The 22,814-nt window shown below is 42.6% G+C and overlaps 1 protein-coding gene across 1 annotated transcript; it reads left to right on the plus strand.

Moving 5' to 3' along the window:
• The first annotated feature begins 1,740 nt into the window (after positions 1 to 1,740).
• NICOL1 (NELL2 interacting cell ontogeny regulator 1) lies at positions 1,741 to 21,708 on the plus strand. Its single transcript, XM_066573038.1, has 4 exons — positions 1,741 to 1,829; positions 13,071 to 13,221; positions 18,724 to 18,812; positions 20,845 to 21,708. Exons 2-4 carry the CDS (start codon positions 13,098 to 13,100, stop codon positions 20,914 to 20,916), a joined length of 285 nt encoding a protein of 94 aa, XP_066429135.1. The 5' UTR covers positions 1,741 to 1,829; positions 13,071 to 13,097; the 3' UTR covers positions 20,917 to 21,708.
• The last annotated feature ends 1,106 nt before the right edge of the window (positions 21,709 to 22,814 follow it).

Raw genomic sequence — 22,814 nt, forward strand, 5'->3', positions numbered from 1 at the left:
ACGCGGGCGCATCGGCACCTGTAAACCGGCGCCGATGCGCCCGTGTGACTGACAGAAGACAGCCGTACCTGAGGACGGACGTCTCTGTGCAGCGCTGATGAAAGAACACATGACCGGCAATGAAGCCGGTCACATGTTCTTTCCTCCGGTGCTGCAGAGAGACGTCCGTCTTCAGGTACGGCCGTCTGCTACATGCAGTCACACGGGCGCCGATGCGCCCATGTGACTGAGCCCCAATGGCAAAAAAATGACCAAATACAGGATTGACAAGGCAACTGTTAGGTGGATTCACAACTGGCTGAGTGATCGTACTCAAAGAGTGATCATAAATGGCTGCAATCCAAGTTAGGATAGGTAGCTAACACTAAAGAACAGACAGAGAGGATTCAAAAACATCTAGACAAGCTTGAACAGTGAGCAGCAACTAACAGAAGGGTATTTAACAAGGAGAAATGCAAAGTCCTATATCTGGACAAAAAAAATTACAAAAGTACATACAAAATGGGAGGAATTGGGCTAAGCAGCAGCACATGTGAAAAAGACTGGTATACTGATAGATCATAGACTGAGCATGAGTCAACAGTGTGATGTAGCAGCAAAAAAGGCAAACACAATTCTGGAATGTATTAATGGATCTTTTAAGAGAAGCATAGAGTCTAAATCACATGAGGTAAATATCCCTCTACTCTTCCTTAGTCAGACCTCATCTGGAATACTGTGTCCAGTTCTGGGCACCCCACTTTAAAAAAGACAGACAAACTGGAGGAAGTTCAGAGAAGAGTTACCAAGATGGTGAGAGGTCTGCAAATCATGTCCTATGAGGAACGGTTAAAAGTTCTGGAAATGTATAGCTTGCAAAGGACGGCTGAGAGGAGACTTAATAGCTGTCTACAACTATCTGAAGGGCTGTCACAGTGCAGAGGAATCAGCCCTATTCTCATTTGCACAAAGACTAGAAGCAATGGGATTAGAAAAAACTTTCTGACAGTGAGGGTGATCAATAAGTGGAACAGGTTGCCACGGGAGGTGGTGAGTTCTCCTTCAAAGGAAGTCGTCAACCAAAGGCTGGACAAATATCTGTCTGGGATGATTTAGTGAATCCTGCACTGAGCAGGGGGTTGGACCCGATGACCCTGGAGGTCCCTTCCAACTCTACCATTCTATGAGTCTATGATCATTGCACCTGGAATCTGAAAACAGTCTGGGGTGGAGTTTCCATAGATCCCCAAGTCTCTCAAATTCTGATTGCCCTGGGGGTCACGACCGCTATTTTATCACGGTCACACCTTCTAAGATCCAACACACATTCTTGCAAAAATGTGATCCGCCTGTTGCCACCAATAGGGGGCGAGCTATATATGACTGTCAATTGCCCCCTTAGTGGTAGCAACGGGCATCAGTGATTTTAGCTGAAAGATAGAACTAGAAGAAATATGCTTTATCTACGTATTCCTAAAATCCAAGGGTGAACCTTATAGACGTACGCATCTTCCGATCACTTTCCTACGGCAATAACCGGTAATTTTGCTAATTGCCGACTTTGTACAAGAGATCAGATGCTCTCATCTTATTTTCCGTCCCTATTTACGAGAAACATATTTAATGCATGAATATAAATTTGCAACACCCACCACCCTTTACCCTTCATCATGTCAGTCGCCTTAGGAGTACCATTGCGGAGACTGCTCGGTTGCTATGACGGGTCACCATGGTAACAAGCATCACCTAATTCACTGCGCACACAGGCACTTGCTCACAAATGCTGAGCTGCTAGCAGATCGGAGCAGCCATTTCTGATACCCAGAAGACAAAAGAAAATCAGGGGAAAGGTACAATGCATGCCGACAACCACCCATCGCTGCCGACGCCATACATTGCACGTATCATTAGGGTTTGCATGCAGCACTACCTGCTTAGAATTCACGGTTAGCTAAATCTATAATGTACCTATAGGGGATTACAATGAACCAGAGCTGACGGTAACTGCAAAAGAAGAGGATGATGCAATTAGCAATTATATATAGGCAGATGTAGCAGAGCTGGATTTGTCATTTGACAATTAAGGTGAATTGTTTTTTTTAGTTTGCCAACCCTATGGGAAAGCAGTGATAACGCATTGTGATATTACCATGACAAACTCAGCTGTGTTCCACCTTACAAACTCGGCTCTGCTGCATCTTTTATGAAATGTGATTTTTTTTCCCCCCTTTCATCTCATGTATTATGTAAAGACTTACAAGTATATAGGTCATTGTTATGGTTTAGGCCGTGACAGTCGCTACAGGGTTAATGAGCGATGCTCTGCGTTGACTGATGAAACGACGCTCAACACTGCAGAAAGCCAACTCGGTGTTTTCTGCAGTGGGTACAGAGCACTTCATGAGCCGCACGGCGGATGGGGTACATTCCACTTCATTGATAAGTAATGAGCAGCGCGGGTGCGTCTTAGTTATTTTTACCTGCAGTTTCAAGATTTCCATGTTTGGTGTGCAGAGCTGTAAGATTAGTATCTGGACTGTGAGAAGGGGATGATTATCTATCTATCTATCTATCTATCTATCTCATATCTATCTATCTCATATCTATCTATCCATCCATCCATCCATCTATCTCATATCTATCTATCTCTCTGTCCATCTATCTATCCATCGATCTCATATCTTTCCATCTATCAATCTATCTATCTCATATCTATCCATCGATCTCATATCTATCCATCTCATATTTATCTATCCATCTCTCATATCTATTTATCTATCTATCTCATATCTATCTATCCATCGATCTCATATCTATCTATCTCATATCTATCTATTTAATATGAATCTATCTCATCTCTCTATCTATCTATCTATCTCATATCTATCTATCTATCTATCTCATATCTATCTATCTCATATCTATCTATCTCATATCTATCTATCTATCTATCTATCTCATATCTATTTATCTATCTATCGATCTCATAGCTGTCTATATATCTCATATCTATCTATCTATCTATCTATCTCATATCTATCTATTTCATATCTATCTATCTATCTATCTCATATCTATCTATCTATCTCATATCTATTTATCTATATATCTATCTTTCTCATATCTATCTATCTACGGTATCTATCTATCTTATATCTATCTCTTTCTCCAATATCTATCTCATAACAATTAATGGGGCCATATAACAAAACTTGGAACAGCGCTCCTCTTCAACATTACCACCCTTTCAGCCAGTTCAGGTCATTAAAAGCTTATGAATGATTATTTTGGCCTTCTTAATGCACATCGATCTCACAGTACATGGATGATGCACACAGTGATGTTACAATACAGCAATAGTGCACAGTGATGTCATAGTACACAGATAATACACTCAGTGATGTCACAGTACAGGGATGATGTACACCGTGATGTTACAGTAAAGGAAAAATGCACACAGTGATGTCACAGTACAGGGATGATGTAGACAGTCATGTCACAGTACAGGAATAATATTAACAGTGATGTCACAGTGCAGGGATAATGTACACAGTTGCAGCCTCTGAGGAGTGGGCCCACAGCCGAGGAGATGGTGGGGTAGATGAGAATAACTATGTCACAGGGCTCTACCATCTCCTCCCCTGGGGGTAGGTCAGGTCCCATCCAAGTTACTGCAGGGGAAGGTCACAGGGAAAAGTAACCAGGAGTTACCTTAAAGTTCTTTGTCACTTGTGGCACCACCGTTCCGTCCTCTGGGGTGAATCTTGATGAAGTAAAAAACTTAGTCCACACACACAGGGAAATCTTACTGGACAAACCGAGAGCGGTCGGTAATGTCCATTTACTGTAACTTTGGCAGTTCCCAATTTACAATAGTAGTTTGTCACAATTACACGCAAAGAAAGTGGTATGACATAGAGGACTCTTGTGGAAATCCGGACAATCCACAGTTCCAGTTATCTGCGTGATCCCGCTCCCGGCGACTCTCTCTTTCTCCAACTCTCTACTGGTCAACACTCACGCTTTTGGTGCCTTTTCTCTCTCAAGCAGTGGTCCTTCTTTCTCTCTCTCAGTGCTTAGTGGTAGCAGCGGCACATCCTGGGTAGGGTAGGCCCAGGCCGAGCAGAAGGGAATTGCTCAGCTTCTTCCATTCTCCACACACAGACCGATAAACGTCTGCGGCGGTCACTTACAACCTTGAAAGCAGAACTTCTTGCACTCGCACTCCTAGACTGACTTTTTTGATTACTCTCAGACTCTCTTGCATAAACTAGTCTAACTTGAACTGCCAAGCCTAGCATCCTTGCAAACACTTATATATCACATAATCACATGACCTACAACATGATACATTTCTCAGACATAACCCAGACATTAACTCATTCAGTGCTGCAGAGGTGCAATACACATACCAAATGCATACTACAAATAAGACACGGACTGGACAATGGCATGAGACAGACATATAACATTATGGAGGGACTCCACTAGTCCTGGGCTAGTACAGAGTGATGTCATAGCACAGGGATAACATTACAGAAATAAAGTGCACAGTGACATTACAGTACAGGGATGATGCACACAGTGATGACACAGCATAAGGATACTGCACACAGAGAGGTCACAATACAGAGATGATGTAGAGAGCGCTGTCACAGTACAGAGATAATGTAGTCAGTGATGTCATAGTACAGGAATGATGCACACAGTAATGTCACAGTGCAGAGATAGTGGATAATGCACACAGTAATATCACAGCACAGGGATAAAATGCACAGTGACATCACAGTACAGGGATAATGCAAACAGTGATGTCACAATACAGGGATAGTGCACACAATTATGTCACAGTGCAGGGATGGGCACAGAGTGATATCACAGTACAAGGATAATGCACACAGTGATGTAACAGTACAGGGATAATGTACACAGTGATATCACAGTACAGGGATTTTGCACACAGTGATGTCACAGTACAGGGATTATGCACACAGTGATGTCACAGTACAGGGATAATGTACACAGTGATATCACAGTACAGGGATGATGTTGATATGTCACAGTACAGGGAGCATGCACACAGTGATATCACAGTACAGGGAAAATGCACACAGTGATGTCACAGTACAAGAATGATGCACACAGTGATGTCACAGTACAGGGATGATGCACACAGTGATGTCACAGTACAGGGATGATGCACACAGTGATATCACAGTACAGGGATGATGTAGACAGTGATATCACAGTACAGGGATTATGCACACAGTGATGTCACAGTACAGGGATGTTGTACACAATGATATCACAGTACATGGATGATGTAGACAGTGATATCACAGTACTGGGATAATGCACAAGTTGATGCCACAGTACAGGAATAATGCACACAGTGATGTCACAGTACAGGGATAATGCACACAGTGATGTCACAGTACAGGGATATTGCACACAGTGATGTCCAGGTACAAGGATAATGCACACAGTGATATCACAGTACAGGGATTATGCACAACAGTGATGTCACAGTACAGGGATAATTATGTACATCAGAAAGATGGAAAAATACCTCTACAGCACCATCTATTGGATGGCAGCATTCCTTAAACTCAAAGTGACCTTATAAAAAACAGGGATAATGCACACAGTGATGTTACAGTACAAGGATTATGTAGACAGTGATATCACAGTACTGGGATTATGTACACAGTGATGTCACAGTACAGGGATAATGCACAGTGATGTCACAGTGCAGGGATAATACACACAGTGATATCACAGTGCAGGGATAATACACACAGTGATGTCACAGTACAGGGATAATACACACAGTGATGTCACAGTACAGGGATGATGTAGACAGCGATATCACAGTACAGGGATAATGTACACAGCGATATCACAGTACAGGGATAATGTACACAGTGATGTCACAGTAAAGAGATAATTTACACAGTGATATCACAGTACAGGGATAATGCATACAGTGATGTCACAGTACAGGGATAATATACACAGTTATGTCACAGTACAGGGATGATGTAGATGTCATGTTCATTCATCATGTGGCCTGAAAACTATGATACCAGGCACAGCCACTATACAATGAACAGTGCTGTGCCTGGTATGGGTTGAAGTGACAGTCGTAATCAAGCAAACACGTGTTCAAGGGCACTAAAAAAAGGTAAAAAGTTGTCAATTTCTTTTAAAATATAAAAAATGTGAAAAATAGACATAATTGGTATTGATGCATCCGAAAAAGTCTGAACTATCTGACATGAGGAATGCTGTAAAAAACAATATATATATATATAATGCCAGAGTTATGTTTTTTTTTGTCAGCTTGTTCCCCAATTAGAATTGAATAAAAACTAATCAAAAAGTTGTATGTAAATGAAAGCAATAAAATCTATAGCTTCCCCCACACAGCACCATTGACAGAAAAATAAAAAAAGTCATGAGTCTTAGAATATGGTGACAGAAAGCATTTTCGTAATAAAAGGGTTTTTTCATTATTTTTAAAAAGCAGTGTTTTACCTACTTTTAGACATATAAGCTAAGCTTGTTCAAGAATATAATTTTTATACTTACCTTCCCGTCGTTCCCTCGCTGTCAGTGCTGGAAGACATTGCTGAATGCATTGACCGGCGTGTCTGAGTAGTCCGCTCGTTCTAAAATTAGAATTGGGTGGACTACTTACCGTAGCACACCTCTTAATACATTCAGCAGCGACTTTCAGCACTGATACTGGGTGAACAACGGGGAGGGTAAGTATAAACATAAAATTGGGTCACCTACTTTCAGCCCACAAGCTTAGCTTATATGGCTAACACTAGGTGACAGTTTTTCTTTAAAAGTAGTAAAACAAAAAAATGTATAGGCATATTATTATTATAACCATACTGACCTGTAGAGCCACTAACTTTTCAGACAACTTCTGCTCCTCTAAGGCCTTAGTCAGACGGGCGTTTTTTCGCGCGATTTGCGCATGCGTCCGGCGATTTTATAAAACCATTGCTTTGCAATGGTATCGGACACATGAGCGCTTTTTATGCGCTCGTCCGATAAATTATAGAACAGAAATCGCAGATCGCACCTACCTGCGATCTGCGATTCCTGTTCTCTTCTCTATATGCGCTCAATGGGGCCGGCGGCAGCAGCGCCGACCCCATTGAGAACATATAGAAGACAAATCCTTCTTCTCTGCCACAGCTGTAACAGCTGTGGCAGAGAAGAACGATGTTTGCCCATTGAATTCAATGGAGCCGGCAATACAGCCGACTCGATTGAAAGCAATGGGCTGCCAGCGTGCGGGGGATGAATTGTCAGGAAGGGCTTAAATATATAAGCCCTTCCCTGCAATTCATCCAGAAAAGTGTAAAAATAAAAAATATATATATACTCACCTGCTCCCGGCAGCCGGAGTTCCGTGCGGCCGGCCTGCAGTGGGTGTGAAGGGGGTGTGAGTCAGACCTGCCCCCTGATTGGCTCAGCGCCAATCAGGGGGCAGGTCTGACTCACACCCCCTTCACACCCACTGCAGGCCGGCCGCACGGAACTCCAGCTGCCGGGAGCAGGTAAGTATATATATATTTTTTATTTTAACACTTTTCTGGATGAATTACAGGGAAGGGCTTTTATATTTAAGCCCTTCCCGACAATTCATCCCACACTCGCCCGCAGCGCATTGCTTTCAATGGAGCGGGCTGTATTGTCGGCTCCATTGAATGCAATGCGCTGGACAGCTCCAGCTCGTTTCTAATGAAACGCGGCTAGGAGCAGATTTTCGGGCGATTTTCGGGCACTGGTCACGCGATTTGCGGATGCGCATCCGTCATGCGATCCGCAAATCGCGCGAAAAAAAGCCCGTCTGACTAAGGCCTAATAGTGTTATGTGGCTCATCATCTGGTAATACACTTTCATTAAAAATTTGGTTGCTTTAGCATTGTAAATCAAGTTTGAAGTGTCTTCCTTTCAGACCGCCTGTAATCCACTTCCTGTTGTTATGTATTGAGCTTCTGTAGTTACAGGGACGTTAAGATGTAGGGAAGGGGCTGTGGGGGAGGGACTATCTTCATAGGTTCACTCCTTGCTGTTACGTCTGTGCAGGCCATGGGAACAACGACCTAAACGAGTGCAATGTAAATAAGGTTTGGAAAGGTAAAAAGGGAGTAGCGCATACATAAATGATTGGACAACAAACATAAACCAAATGTGCAAACAAACAACCACACAGACAACAGATGACTAAATACTTACCAATGTACTAAACTACCAGACAGGTGGAAATATCTATAAGTATGAGGTATTGGTTTATATTTTGGCCAGAATACGTAAGCTTACAAGCCCACGTCAAGGGTCCTCAATGTCTTGTGAGTCCCTATGCTAACAAGACAACTAAACCTACAAAAATGAAACGCTGCCTACAACGTTAGAACCTAGGGGGCTGCTTCGCCCTTGATGGTAACTGGCAAGAACATCAGCCAATGGAAATGCAACATACACACCGGAGCAGGACAGTTCACACTTAGTGTAGTCAACACTTACAGACATACACAGAATACAATCCTGTTCACACTAAGTGACTGCAACCTAAAGGAAACACCACACAGAACAAGGCATTGTATACACCAAGTGTAGTCCATACCTTCAGACATGCACTGAACAAGTCATTGTTCACATCTGAAATCTGCTCACCTTACAGACAGAAGGAAACCCCACTCAGAACTTCATGCATGAATCATGAAAGGGCAAGGAGCGTCAGACACCAATTTGATGGTAAAAGAACAGTGTCAAATATCACCCACCTAACAATGCACAGGCCATCAGATGTTTGGAGGCCCCAACTGATAAAAGGGAAGTAAGAAGGGTCTCGCATAACACAGAGACGGGGAGATAAGGTGACATGACCATATTCAGGGAAGGTGCGGAAAGCAACTCAAACTAGCAGCATACATAACACAAAACACCAAGTTCTGAGTAGGAAAGGGATAACAGATAAATGACCAGCACCCTCTAGTAAGAGGGGCTGGTATATATATGCACAAGACTAATGAAGATTGGCTGTCTGGAGAACTCAACCATCAGACAGCCAAATCAACCAAACCTACAGCTGAGTGCTCCTGGAAACCCACAGAATCACAGGTCCAAGGAGCACAACATGATACCTGCATTCACAGGCTGACAGATCTATAGTGTCTGCTATTTCCACAATCTATGCCTCTCCTGCTCTTATAGCACATGTGTGTGTATGTTCCCACATGCACACATTATATTGGGTTTACTAACCATTTTGCCTAAATAATAATAATAATAATAATAATAATCTTTATTTGTATAGCGCCAACTTATTCCGCAGCGCTTTCAGGCATGGATAAATGCAAAACAATACAACAATTGCAACAAATACAATGTGAGGTACATTGGGTTAGACACAAATGGGTTGAGGGTGGTACAGGAGGTGCAGGGGATTTATCAGAAGGCAAACAGGGTGGAGCACCATAGGGAGGGGCGAGGGACTAGGTCAGGAGATTTGGTATGCCTCCCTGAAGAGGTGCGTTTTTAAGGCACGTCTGAAATTTCGTGCATCGGGAATTGTCCGGATGCCTTGGGGTAGAGCATTCCAGAGGATGGGTGCTGCTCTGGTGAAGTCCTGTAGGCGAGCATGAGAGGTTCGTATTACAGGGGTGTTTAGTCTGAGTGTTAGCCGATCGGAGTGAGCGGGCTGGGTGGTATACTGACAGTAGGGAGGCGATGTATGGTGACGCAGCGCCATGCAGAGCTTTGTGAGTGCGGTAGAGGAGTTTAAATTTAGTTTTGCAGTGGATGGGCAGCCAATGCAGCGACTGGCATAATGCAGAGGCGTCTGAATAACGACTGGAGAGAAAAATGAGTCTAGCTGCTGCCTTTAGTATGGATTGGAGTGGAGCGAGTCTAGTGCAGGGGAGGCCGATGAGTAGCGAGTTGCAGTAGTCAAGGCGGGAGTGGATGAGGGCAACCACGAGCGTCTTTAGCGTGTCCGTGGTTAGGAACGGACGTATTTTAGCAATATTTCTGAGGTGCATGTGGCATGTTCGGGCCAGAGATTGGATATGGAGAGGTCAGAGTCCAGTGTGACCCCAAGGCATTGGGCATGCCGTCTGGGGGTTATGATGGTGCCAGACACTGGAATGGAGATGTTGAGGGGAGGTCGGTTAGAAGGTGGAAAGACAAGAAGGTCAGTTTTTGAGAGGTTTAGTTTGAGAAAAAGGGAGGACATAGTGTTAGAGACAGCGGACAGACAGTCGGTGATATTTTGGAGGAATGGTCCAGAGATCTCACGAGAGGAGGTGTATAGTTGGGTGTCATTAGAGTAGAGATGGTATCGGAGGCCAAATGTTTCTGAATGCCTGAATTGTCCTAAAGCAGCAGAGGGTTGGGCACTCAGATACAGCCTACCTGCTGATTGAACCACAAGCAGAGCAATGCAACATGGAAAGTAAGGAAAAGGAAGTACAGGACAGTGAACTACTGGCAGAATAGTAGGCTTGTACACGCACCCACCCTAATAGTGGATAGCAAACAGCAGGACAGTAGTAAAGTGGAGAAGACCACCTGAAATCAGAACTTATAAATATTAAACATGGTGCAAACAACAGCAAATGAGAGGGTAAGGAGACCCTGGTAAATTTTAGAAAACGTTGAAAACTCAGATATCCTTTAACATATAACTTTTACCACACAATTGCATTTTTTCCCTGTCACCCCACTTAAAAATGTGTAAAATGATACCATTTAAAAATAGAACTTGTGCAACAAAAAAAAGCCCTCGTATGGCTATTTGGGTGGAAAAAGGAAAATGCTATGGCTCTTGAAAGGTTAGGATGAAAAGAAGAAAATGAAAAACCTGAAAAATGGCTGGTGGTTAAAGGGTTAAGGTGTTACATAGCATAAGTAAATTATATACACCCTTACCTACACATGTAGACTTTAATAGCATTCTGATCATATGGTACCTTGTTGTAAAAATACTAAGGATTACAGGATCTATGGTGACATAAGAACGGAGAAAGTAGCGCTCTGTGAAATGTAATGTGCAATGTATAAATTAATCTTCCTATCAATTCTCTTCTAATCAGTGGAATCTTCTAATTCGTTTTCCGCGCTCAGTCTCCCGCTTCTGGTCTATTTATTGCTCAGTTCTGCAGGGACTATCAGATTTGTGGGCTCGTTGGTGCAGGATTAAATTAATTTCATTCTTTGATCCTCAGTCTGATATGAAACAGACTTGGATAAAGTGTCTGCATTGAAACATCTAAATTATGCTAAAAACACGTATTTGCAGACCCTGGAATCGAGGATATTCTGACCATGAGCTGCAGCTGCTATGGGGCTCAGGTTTTCTCTATGCCTTTTTTTCCTTCTCCATAGCTACAGCATTTTCAGGACATAGTGGAGTGAGAACGTGACACAAGGGTGAGCGAGACAGGTTGGAAGCAAATGAGCAGTAGGTCCTACACTTCTGGGTCAGGAGGGGTTAGCTGGTGTGAAACCGCGCCAGACAAGGTGCTGCAATATAAGCATTTATGGCATATGTTCTTCCCATGTTTGTGTATGTTTCCTCTGGGTGGGGGACATTTTGCATTGGAGTGGGGGGGGGGGGGGGAATAAGTAATAATTACCTGAAAGCGCTGCGGAATAAGTTGGCGCTATACAAATACCATGATTTTGATTTTGATTAACAAACCCCATAGATTGTCTGATGAATCAATATGGAAGTTTTATACTTCCAGATATACTTGAACAATTCTGAACTGGTGCATCTGACAACACGGGCAGTGAGTGACTACACTGGTTGTCCTTGCTGTCATGATTAGGCAGGAATGTAGCTAGGGGGCAGATGGGGCATGTGCCTCGGGCACAACTTGGCTTGGTCTCTCTCATTGGGACTGCAAGCTGGCACTGGGTACAATTTTTTTCCTCTTCCGCTGCCCCCTGCCTTACAGCAGGAGGAACCAAAGAACAGTTAACAGAGAAGGACTGTAGATGTATCCAGTGCCAGCCTGGCAGTGCGATGAGAGCGACCAGGAGCTGAAAGCATCAATAATGTAATTCACACTTCGGGGTGGGAGCACTAATACTGTGGGAACCACATGGGGAGAACTACTGTATTACTACTTCGGGCTATAAAGGTAGCACTATTATTACTATTGGGAGGGGGCACAAAAAGAGCACTATTACTAAGGGGCCACAAAGGAGAGGGCGGCACTAAAAAGAATCTTTGACCAGGTGCAGGAAAACCTAGCTATGTCTCTGTGTTTAGGGTCAGAGTATTCACCCACTAATAATACAGAAGTGAAGGTGGTGACATGTGTTCCTGGCAGCCCTCAGTATTTATACTCCAGGATTCATCCAAGATAAGCATTCAGGATAGAAGGACTTTCACCTCTTACTGAGGTTGTCCTTTATGATAATAAAAGGCTTTTTAATAGCAAAATAAAAAATTGTATGAAACGACCCCCAATCCAGCGCTGCCACCCCGATCACTAGCACTCCAGTCCGGCTACCTCCTGCAGCAGTCACATGCCATGCTATGTTTACGTGATCCCTCCAGCCAATCACTGGCTTCAGCAGTGATACTGTCATGAACGGAGGCAGCCATGTGACTATAAATGGCACATGACCACTGAAGGAGCTTCTGAGACTGGAGTAGGAGTGATCGAGGGAGCTGTGCTGGATCGGGGATGAGGGTGCGGGGGGGTGAGGGGGGCATTTAATGGGTTTGCAGTGCTTATTTTCTTACCTTAGCCCATTCCCAGTCCATAAATTATTACTTTTTTACTCCCAGAAAACCCCTTTAAACTGCTCAGGAGACAGGAGGTGGCAAACATTCGTTCTAGTAATTTCCGCATTTGACCTACAAATAAAATGAGATATTTTAACATGGACTTTCGTGTATCTGCTGCCACAACCTATGATCTTCCAGACTCTCATTATTAATGGAGCCCAGGCAGCCATTGTATTATTAATCGCATGCTTTGTAGAAGTGGCAGCTGTGTTTATTCACTTGCTCTGGGTGTTTAACAAGATAAATCATTCTGTTTCCTTGCAGGGGGACTAGAAACACAGATAACGCGCAATGTCATATAGAAACACAACAACCAGGATCTATGCCATGTTCCTCTTGATGATAACGATAGGGCTGCCGTTCACCAAGCTCGTCCTTGCAGAGGAGCTGTCGGGCACCACCATTCCACCAGAAAGTATGCACTTCTATACCTGCTATTACATCAAGATTTCAATTATTGCATTAGTGCTTTTATGTGTTTATTATAATGTTTCATCCCTTGCAAATATTTTGTTAAGAACTCTGCTTGCTTGAAAAAAATATTGCAGAAAACTTGTACAGCTCTAATACACTACTTCCTATAGCTCAACTTTTGCTACAGTTGTATCCAGTGTAGACAATCCTCAAGGCAGTATAAATTTCTCTTGTCCTGATTTTGCTACTGTAACAGGCTGCAGGTGTGGAATATGATGCCGATTATGGAAATGCTTTACACCAGTTCCGTTGAACAGACAATGCTTTACTGATTGTATGATAAAGAATAATATGGCAAGACCATACAGCAGTATTATTTGCATGCATTGTAAGCACTTTGCGCTGGTGCTGGCGCCATCTCTTTGACTTGCGGTGGCACATTAGCTGGATATAAAGTAGGATTTTGCCTAGATGTACTTGCATTAACGCACAAACATTTGTAAAGATATTCAGATGCTGTTTAACAATGTGGTGGCGGCTGAGATACCAGTTTTTCTGGTGACAGGTGCCCTTTAATAAGAGAAGTGTCTTCAAATCTTTTGGTCCTAGCAGAGAATGGCTACGAAGAGCATTTCTTGCTCTGGAGGACTCATCTTAACCTGCATTACACAGGCAGCAGATTGACAGATTGATATGAATGGACACTGTGTAATACCCTCTTTCTCCTGTGGGGGCACTGCAGGGAAATTGAACACTTACTACAAGGTTTCCCACAGATTAGAGATGGTTGCTTGGGGTCCCAGTAGAGGGACATTTTGTGATCACCTTATTGTCAAAGGACTCTTCTAACAAGTACCGAATGTCCAAAGCAGAGGGAGCACTTCCATAGTAACCTGTACCATTGAGCTGAGGGCAGAGAAGGGTTAAAAGACTTAGAAACATTTAAAAATAGTTCTTTTTTATAACTTTCTGACACTTAGATGTGATATTAACATAATTCAATTTTCAAGGTTTTTGGAAGAGACGTTTAAGGGGTGGAAGGACTCTGTCTAGAGCATAAGAGGTTCAGTCTCCAGCCGTGTAAGGGATTATTTGCTGTAAGAGAAGTGACCCTGGGGTATTAGAGTTAGTTAGTACGTGATCTGGAATTAAAGTAGAAACAATGTACAAAAGGCACTTTTTAAAAGAGCAAAATATTAATGCCTTTTGTGCACGGCACAGAATGTAAGACTATATATACCACCATCCATTAGGTGATGTGTGTACAGAGCTATTACTCCCCTATACACTGTTCTATGCACAAACAGCTTTGTATACACAGCATTGAAAGGAACATACATGATTTTTCCCTTTATATTTGCATGGAGTCTGACAGAAGAACGCTCCATATGTATTTGCATTAAATTGGAGTCTTACTGAAGAACAGTAAAAGACTCATATACGGTATTTGTTTCTGCGCCCTTTTATGGCTCCATACAAATTATCACTCCGATTCCAAAAAAGTTGGAATGTTGTGTAAGGTCTAAAAAAAATAACTCATCTAGAAATTGATGGCAGCAACACATCTCACAAAAGTTGGGACAGGGTTAACCCTTTCCAATCCCCTGTCTGACCTCTGAAGACATTGTGATTTAAGGCTGTACAGCTCTGATGTTGGAAGACGTCCGTCGGGGTTCTCTTACTGTATATTGCCGCTCTGCTGTCGGAGCCTATCCAACATGTCACCTCATGCAGTACTGGCTTTAGCCAGCAGATAGCGCTGTTGTATAACAGCAGAAAAAGAGTAAGCCCCCTAGGAAAACCAGGATACAAACTGGATTGGAAAGGGTTAACAAACGTCTTGGAGGGTAAACTGCTTGAAACATAGGAGGGGAGGGTCTAAGAATATGGTTTTCAGACAGTCAATGTTGTGTTGGGTGTGATGGAGTGTCATTGCAGTTTTCTTTACTGGATTGTAGGTCAACACTGGAGGTACACAATTGTTTTCTCCTTAATCTCTGTATTGGAGCAGTTAATTTTGGGGTATCCTGGTGACTCTGGTGATCTGATCATCAAATTGAGGTGGGATGTAACCCTGATTTAAACATGTCCCTTTAAGATGATAGAAATGTTCATTTCTGTCTGTTGGGCTAGAACAGATCTGGTTGTATCTGGAGGTCTGGCTGTAGACAATGAACATTTTATTGTGTTTAGGGTGGAAGCTGTCCCATTTGAGGCATGTGGGCTGATTTAATTGGTTTTCGGTACAGAGATGTCTGCATTGAGTTGTTTAAAAATTTTCATGGTGGTGTCCAAAAATGTCTATATTTCTATATCTTAGCAGCTCAATGTCAGGTTTATGGTGGGGTGAAATGTGTCTTTTAATGTTATTAATACTTTTTCAGAGTTGGTCAAGATGATCATGATGTCATTAATGTAGAAGAAGCATGAAAATGGTTTGATGGAGAAGGCCAGATAGTCACTTTCATGTTTTGCCATCAAAAGGCCGGCATATTGCGGTGCCATGTTACTGCTCATGGCGGTTCCAGTGAGTTGGAGATATATCTCTCCGCCAAAAAAGAAATCGTTGTGTTTGAGAATAACTCTTGTGAGTTATAACACAAATTAAAGGGAATCCCATTAGCTTTGAGAGGCACCTTTTCATGGTTGAGGTTTGGCAGGTATACAAACTTTTGTGCTGTACTGAGCTCTATGGCATGAGGCCTGAGGTGGGGGACATCATGGTGGAGCTGACACAAGCTGCTTTTCCACTAAGTAGTGACTGGTGTGAAACATCTATAAGGTTGGAGACCTGCAGTTAGCCTCCCTCGTTTTTCCATTGCCTATATTCAATTCATGATGCTTCCAATGGCCTTGCATGGGACATGGGGTTTCCTGGAGACCAGTTTTCAAAAGCATACTATAGATTAGGAGGAACGGTACTTGTTTTGAAACAGCTATTAGACTACAGTGAGACCTCTTTTGAGGTGACCACTTGAAATTGCATTGCCAATTGATCTTCTAGGGGGTGTTCCTCTCAAAGAAGATGACCTGTATGTAAAATATATGGTAGAACTGAAAATCAGGAAGTCTAGAATGGATAAGGAGGTGGTCTTCTTTTGGAGAGGTTCCACTGTACCTCTATGGTGACGTTTCGTTCAGTATAATTGGTTTTCACCTTCGGGCTCATTCAGATGGGAGTATTTGGTCCAAGTGAAAAAAATCACTGCATTTCCTATTCTCATCCATTTTCACGGATGAGAGTAGGGCATGCAGTGAATAGGCCTCCATGAAAATCAGCATACGCACGCTGCATTTGTGCAGAAATTTCTTTTTTATGCACTATTGGACACCTTTAGGGAAAACTGGAAGGGCTTAGCAGGAACGGCATGGATTCTTGCAGCCCAAAAGATTTACTATGATTTATGCCAAGGACTAGTGTAAATTATAGCACAAATCTGTGTCAGCTGATTTGCTTTTCTGGTCCATGAACTGGCCAAAGATGCATCTAATTTATTATGAGGCTTGCTGCTAAAGACTGGCGTAAGATCCCACCCTTTTGGAAAATGTTTTCCCTGCCAAGTCAATAATGTGTGTTGACAAAATTCTAGTTGCTTGCAGTAACCACTAGGGGAAAAGCTGGAGTTTACTGCTGTACAGTATTCAGAATAAATGCAACAGACCTGTGCAGTAAGCTCCCCCTAGTGGTGGCTGAAGGCAGCTATAATTTTCTAGGGGACTCTGACCTACTATAAAAATAAAACAACACAGAATTATGGATCTATTTAGGTTAAAAAAAACGTAAAATGCTTGTTCCTTGACCTAGCGTCAAATTCAGACATAGCTAGAATTGTGTATTTTTGCTAAATTGCATTAAAAATACTTCAACACAATAAGTGAAAGGTTTTAAAACCTGCAACAAGCCCCTGTCCATTACTGATTTTTTGGCAGAACATTGCGTTTTTGTCAATTGACTTAGCAGAAAATAGAATGAGCATGGAGGAGGAACTAGATGGGAAGGTTCAGGGCATGGCCAGCCACAGCCTTATCTATATATGACCCATGTGGTCGCACAGGGTGCCAGCCAACAGCTAGCAGGGGGTCAGCAGATGGATGTAGGCTAGGGGCAATCACCCCACTTGGGTCCGTTTAGTCAGATGATCTTCCTCCTCTGTGTGGAGCAACATATATCATCCTCCTCCTGGCTCTGACTCCTCCCCTCTGCTGTTCTGAGGTGCCACTGTCAGCCCATTGGCACCCCCACAACCCACTTGCTTAGTTGTGCAACTGTATTTATACTATGAGCTTGGTTCTGGTGTTATATTTATATTATGAGCTTTGTTCTGGTATTTAATCTATGTACTGAGGTTGGTTCTGGTGGAGTATTTATGTTATAAACTTGGTACTGCTGCTATATTTATGTTATGAGCTTGGTTCTGTTATTGAATGTATGTACTGAGCTTGGTTCTCCTGGTGTATTATGTTATAAGCTGCTGCTGCTGTATTTATGTACTGAGCTTGGTTCTGTTGCTGTATTTATGTACTGAGCTTGGTTTCGGTGCTGTATTTATGTTATGAGCTTGGTTCTGTTGTTGAATCTATGCACTGAGTTTGGTTCTGCTGGTGTATTATGTTATAAGCTTGCTTCTGGTGCTATATTTTTGTGACAAGCTTGGTTCTGGTGCTGTATTTATGTTATAAGCTTCCTCCTAGTGCTGCATTTATGTACTGATCTCGGTTTTGTTGCTGTATTTATGTTGTCAGCTTAGTTCTGGTGCTGTATTCATGTACTGAGCTTGGTTCTGGTGCTGTATTTATGTTATGAGCTTGGTTCTGTTATTGAATCTATGTACTGAGGTCGATTCTGCATGGTGTATTATGTTATAAGCTTGTTTCTGGTGCTATATTTATGTGGTGAACTTGGTTCTGGTGCTGTATTTATGTACTGAGCTCGGTTTCGTTGCTGTGTTTATGTTATCAGCTTGGTTATGGTGTTGTGTTTATGTTATAAGCTGGGTTCTGCTGCTGTATTTATGTACTGAGCTTGGTACTGCAGTATTTAGGTTAAAAACTTGGTTCTGGTACTTTATTTATTCACTGAGTTGTTCTGGTATGGATATACTGTTATCTTGCTGCTTTCTGCACAAGCAGAATACAGGTAGTCTGTCTATCAATGATTTATATATAGTTTTTTTCTTATGACTGAGGAAAGGGCAAAAAAACTCAGCACAGGGTATTATCTAACCTACTGCAAACACTGGTTCAGTATACTCCATAGAAAGGCACCAATAGGATAAATGGCACACTGTATATGGGGCCTGTATTACTAATTTTTGGATTGGGTCCCAGGAGATTTCAATTACAGCTCTGTGCTTTTCACTGTTGAGGAGAAGATGGATATTTCTCTCTGCATAACTGGTGCATGATCTATGAAAAAGAAATAAAACTTGTGCAGGATGATATCTGGATAAATTAGAAAATCCAACTATGAAGAATTTATTGGCATAACGTTCATTTTTTCCAGGTCGCCCCTGTGTGGATTGCCATGCTTTTGAATTTATGCAAAGAGCTCTGCAAGACCTCAAAAAGACAGCCTACAACCTGGACTCTCGGGTATGTATCATACGACAAAAGCAAAACCTGTGCAGCTGTCTAAAAGTAAAAAAGCTGTGGGCTGTGACATCTAGGACCCTTTTACCTCAACTTCCAACCCATAGAAATGAATAGGGTCCATCAATAGGTCTGTTCTTTAAGGTGTAAAACAACATATAGAAGTTTATAAATTAATATTGGGGGTGGGGCCAGAGGGGTACATGGAGATCATCGGGCCTCAAAAGCTAGAATTTGGTCTCCCAGGAACTTTATTGTATTTAGAGCAGGAGACAGGGGAGGAGTTGGACTCTGCTCTGCGGGGAGCTGCCTGGCGTCAGCCACTAATATGAGTTTTGGTTAATCATTGGCTGGGAAGGTGAGTGGTGCCATTTTGCCCTGGCCTCATGGCCCTATAGCAGACGTGGTTTGCTGCAATTGGCAGCACGCTACTGAATGGGGCACATGACTACTATGGAGCACATACTATGATGAGGTCTAGCATTAAAATACTACTACCCTTGCTTGCCCATAGACAGTCATAGCGGCTACCTGCATCTTCCACTGAGGGAACTTCTTGCATAACCCATAGAGCTCCCATTGAGTTTAGTACTAGCTCCCCCTAGTTGTGGCTGCATGAAGACAGTAAGAAAAGCAGAGCTCCCCCTATGCAGCTATTTTATGGAACTGATCAGTACAAAATTGTAGACCTAAAACAGGATGGTGAACATTAACTTTATAAAGATACAGTATATTTAGTGGAGCTCTCAGAGAGGGCTTTGCTAGGGGCCCCTTGATTTTAGTATATCCATTAAATCCATTTTTTCCTATTGACTTAAGATACCACAATGAAATCACGTGTTTCAATCCATTCTCAGCGTCAGTTTTTTTTTAGAGGATCAACCCCCTAGTGACTGATATTTGCTTCATCTTATTTCAGCCTAAGTATATAAAATAAAATGCCTGCATTTTCCTAAAATATACCTGCATGGCCTTGATCTTTTTTCCCCCAAAATTAGAGGAACTCACCTAAACAAACTTTTCAACAGTTTGCTCATAACTACTACCATTCAATGCCCCAATAAAGCTTCTGTTCACGGTCTACATATACTCACTGTTAAAAAAAAAATCAAATACCTAGAAGAAGTTGTCGGAATCTAAAGAAACTTTTTCTGTGCGATCGTAATGTTGTTATAAGTGAGGGATTACAATATCAGAGCAAAAGGGGAATTTATAGCGGGAAGCTGAACATTTAAAGGGATGGACAATTAAATAGTTGGAGCAGCTCGTGTTCGGATGATCAGCCAATCCTTTCTACTCATGGTCTGTCAAGGGCTTCCAGAGCCCGGTCGCCTTGTGTGATCCCAATACCTTCTAACAGTCTGGTCAGGTGGTGGCAATTCGTCGATACGACCATCCAGCGTCTCACATCCCAATAATGTGCTCCTCTCAAACTCTGTTAACTGGGTGAAATCTCTTCTCTGCGCCGTAGAGGCGTCTAGTGGTCAACAAGCTCTACACAAATGGAAAAAGAGGTCACTACACACAAGGAGCCTCCGAGAGCCTTTTCATAGGCCAAGGGTAGAACCACTTTTAGGCTCCCAGGTAGAAAGACCTTTCATCCAATCACCCCACAACTGTCATGATTTGTATATTTGTAGCAAAACGACAACTTTTTCTAGGTGTGTCCACGTAATACCTCCATATATAGCCATAATAATAGTTCCAAATAATATTCCCTTAAAGCAGTCATATAATAATGTTATAAAACTACTACGTCATACTGAATTCCCTAAATGACACCGCCATGCTGTGATAAATAATACTCGGTGGATTTTTCACCCTGCCCAACTACTGGAACCGGCAGTGGAGTCGAATGTTTTTCCTGGGGTGCCTGTCCTTAGGGACTCCCTGAGACATGGAAACCCAAGCAATTCATCTGTTTGCCACCCCTAAAACCAGCATGAACATTGCGAAATATTATTTTGTTTCATTCCTGCCATACTAGCTAGTGATCACTAACTCATGACGTCTTTCTTCTAACTCTCTTATTTAGACGGAGACACTTCTTCTCAAGGTGGAGCGGAGAACCCTGTGTGACTGCATATCTCTGGACGGGCTGAGCTGAAGATGAACGACATTTCACCAGGACATCCCACTTAAGGGGATATTCCCATATCAGACATTTATGGCATATCCACAGGATATTCTATAAATGTTTGATAGATGCAGGTCCCACCTCTGAGACCCGCACCTATCTTGAAAACTCAACCCCGACCCATCTCAGATCACCTCTTCCTGCTCTCTGCTGCCTGAGGTGGCTCAGTTTTACGGAAACAGCCTGTTCTATGCTATTTCTGTAACTCCCATAGGAGTAAATGGCAGTTACGTAAACAGCATAGCTCAGCGAGCTACACTGTTTCCGCATATCAGGAGTTACGAAAACAGTGTAACTAGTTATGCTATGCTGTTTACACAAATCCCATTCACTTCTATGAAAGGGATGGAAACAGCGTAAAGCGGTACACTTGGCTGATTCCGTAAAACCCGGCCACTGGCATGCAGATGGGTATTCCCATTTCAGCCATGATTGACTATGATGGGGGATACCCTTTTAACTCTTCTGATGCTGGTTTGGGTCTGGCAATGCATTGCTTCGCAGTGTAGGCCAGCTCTCTCTGGCAATCTAAGTGTTAAACACACAGCTCATCTCATGAATTCCGAATACACGTGACAACTCTATCCTGACACTGAACCATGCATGTGTGCGAGGAGACATTATGGCTGGGAGAAATTCTCAATAAAGTTCACAGGATTTTTTTACTGTATTCATTTTTGCATTTTTTGCGTATTACCTTTTTAAACTTTTGCGCTGTGTCTGTCTATCCATATCTAAATAAATTTATTTTCCTACAGCCATTGGGAGAATGACTCAACACAACTGTCCTATCTCTTTATTTATATGGGCATTTGCCAGTACATGAAAGTTTTTAAGTCTTCTTCATGTCATCCTAATGAGGTTCTGTTAAAGGAATCAATGCCTTGCCATATAAGTTATTGGCCCATAGCTACAGAATGCTAAACAAGTCTGTGAGTCAGAGAGGAGATCAGCAAATAAGGGAGATGGAACATCTTATTTGCATATTTCCCAGGGGAGCATGAATGGCCTTATAAGTCTCCTCAATCACTTTCTAGGTGCTCTCCCTAAGGAGAAAATATGGCGTTCAGGGAGGAGAGATACAAACAGTGGCCCATGGAAAGGTTATGGCTAGCTGTGATCAGGCCACATAACCTATATGATACTTGGACTACATATCATGAGACATGTAGTTAGCGGAGCTGTTGCTTGCAAACAATGATATGTACAGTTTAGAGCTTATTCACACAGGGAATTTTCATGTTAATGTGCTGTCTGTATTTGCAACTGATTGCATGCGGTTAGCACACCGACCCATAACAGTCAATAGAGCTTTGCAGACAGTGCTGGCCATAAGTTAGTTGGCACCCTGTATGGAACTTTTTGTGGCACCCCCTGTCACAAGTTAAAAACATTATACCATATTTTTGAGAGTATGGGACGCACCTGACTATAAGATGCACGTAGTTTTAGACAATAGAAATTAGGATAAAAATATTTCATACTAATTAAAACTTCCTTGGCGAGATAAAGAAGTGGAGAGTGGACATGGATAGCTGCAGTGGCCCCCCTCTTAGTGTGCCCAGTAGTAATAGTGGCCCCCAGTGATCCCAGTAGTAATAGTGGCCCCCAGTGGTAAGGGTGCCCGCAAGTGGTTTTAGGAGTAATAGTGACCCCCAGTAGTAACAGTGTCCCCAGTACCCAATACCTCCGATGAGGCAGCAACCCCACTATAAAATACTTTACCTGCCCTGCGTAGCTCCGGTTCGGACACCACTGAGTATCACAGGCTCTGATCTCTGACACTTCCCCCTGATGTCTGTATTACTGCACTTTCTGTACATGCAGCGCAGACGCCAGGAGGAAGTGCCAGAGGTCAGAGCCTGTGA

This window comes from Eleutherodactylus coqui, chromosome 7 (genome assembly GCF_035609145.1).
Source record: "Eleutherodactylus coqui strain aEleCoq1 chromosome 7, aEleCoq1.hap1, whole genome shotgun sequence".
NCBI classification, from domain to species: Eukaryota; Metazoa; Chordata; class Amphibia; order Anura; family Eleutherodactylidae; genus Eleutherodactylus; species Eleutherodactylus coqui.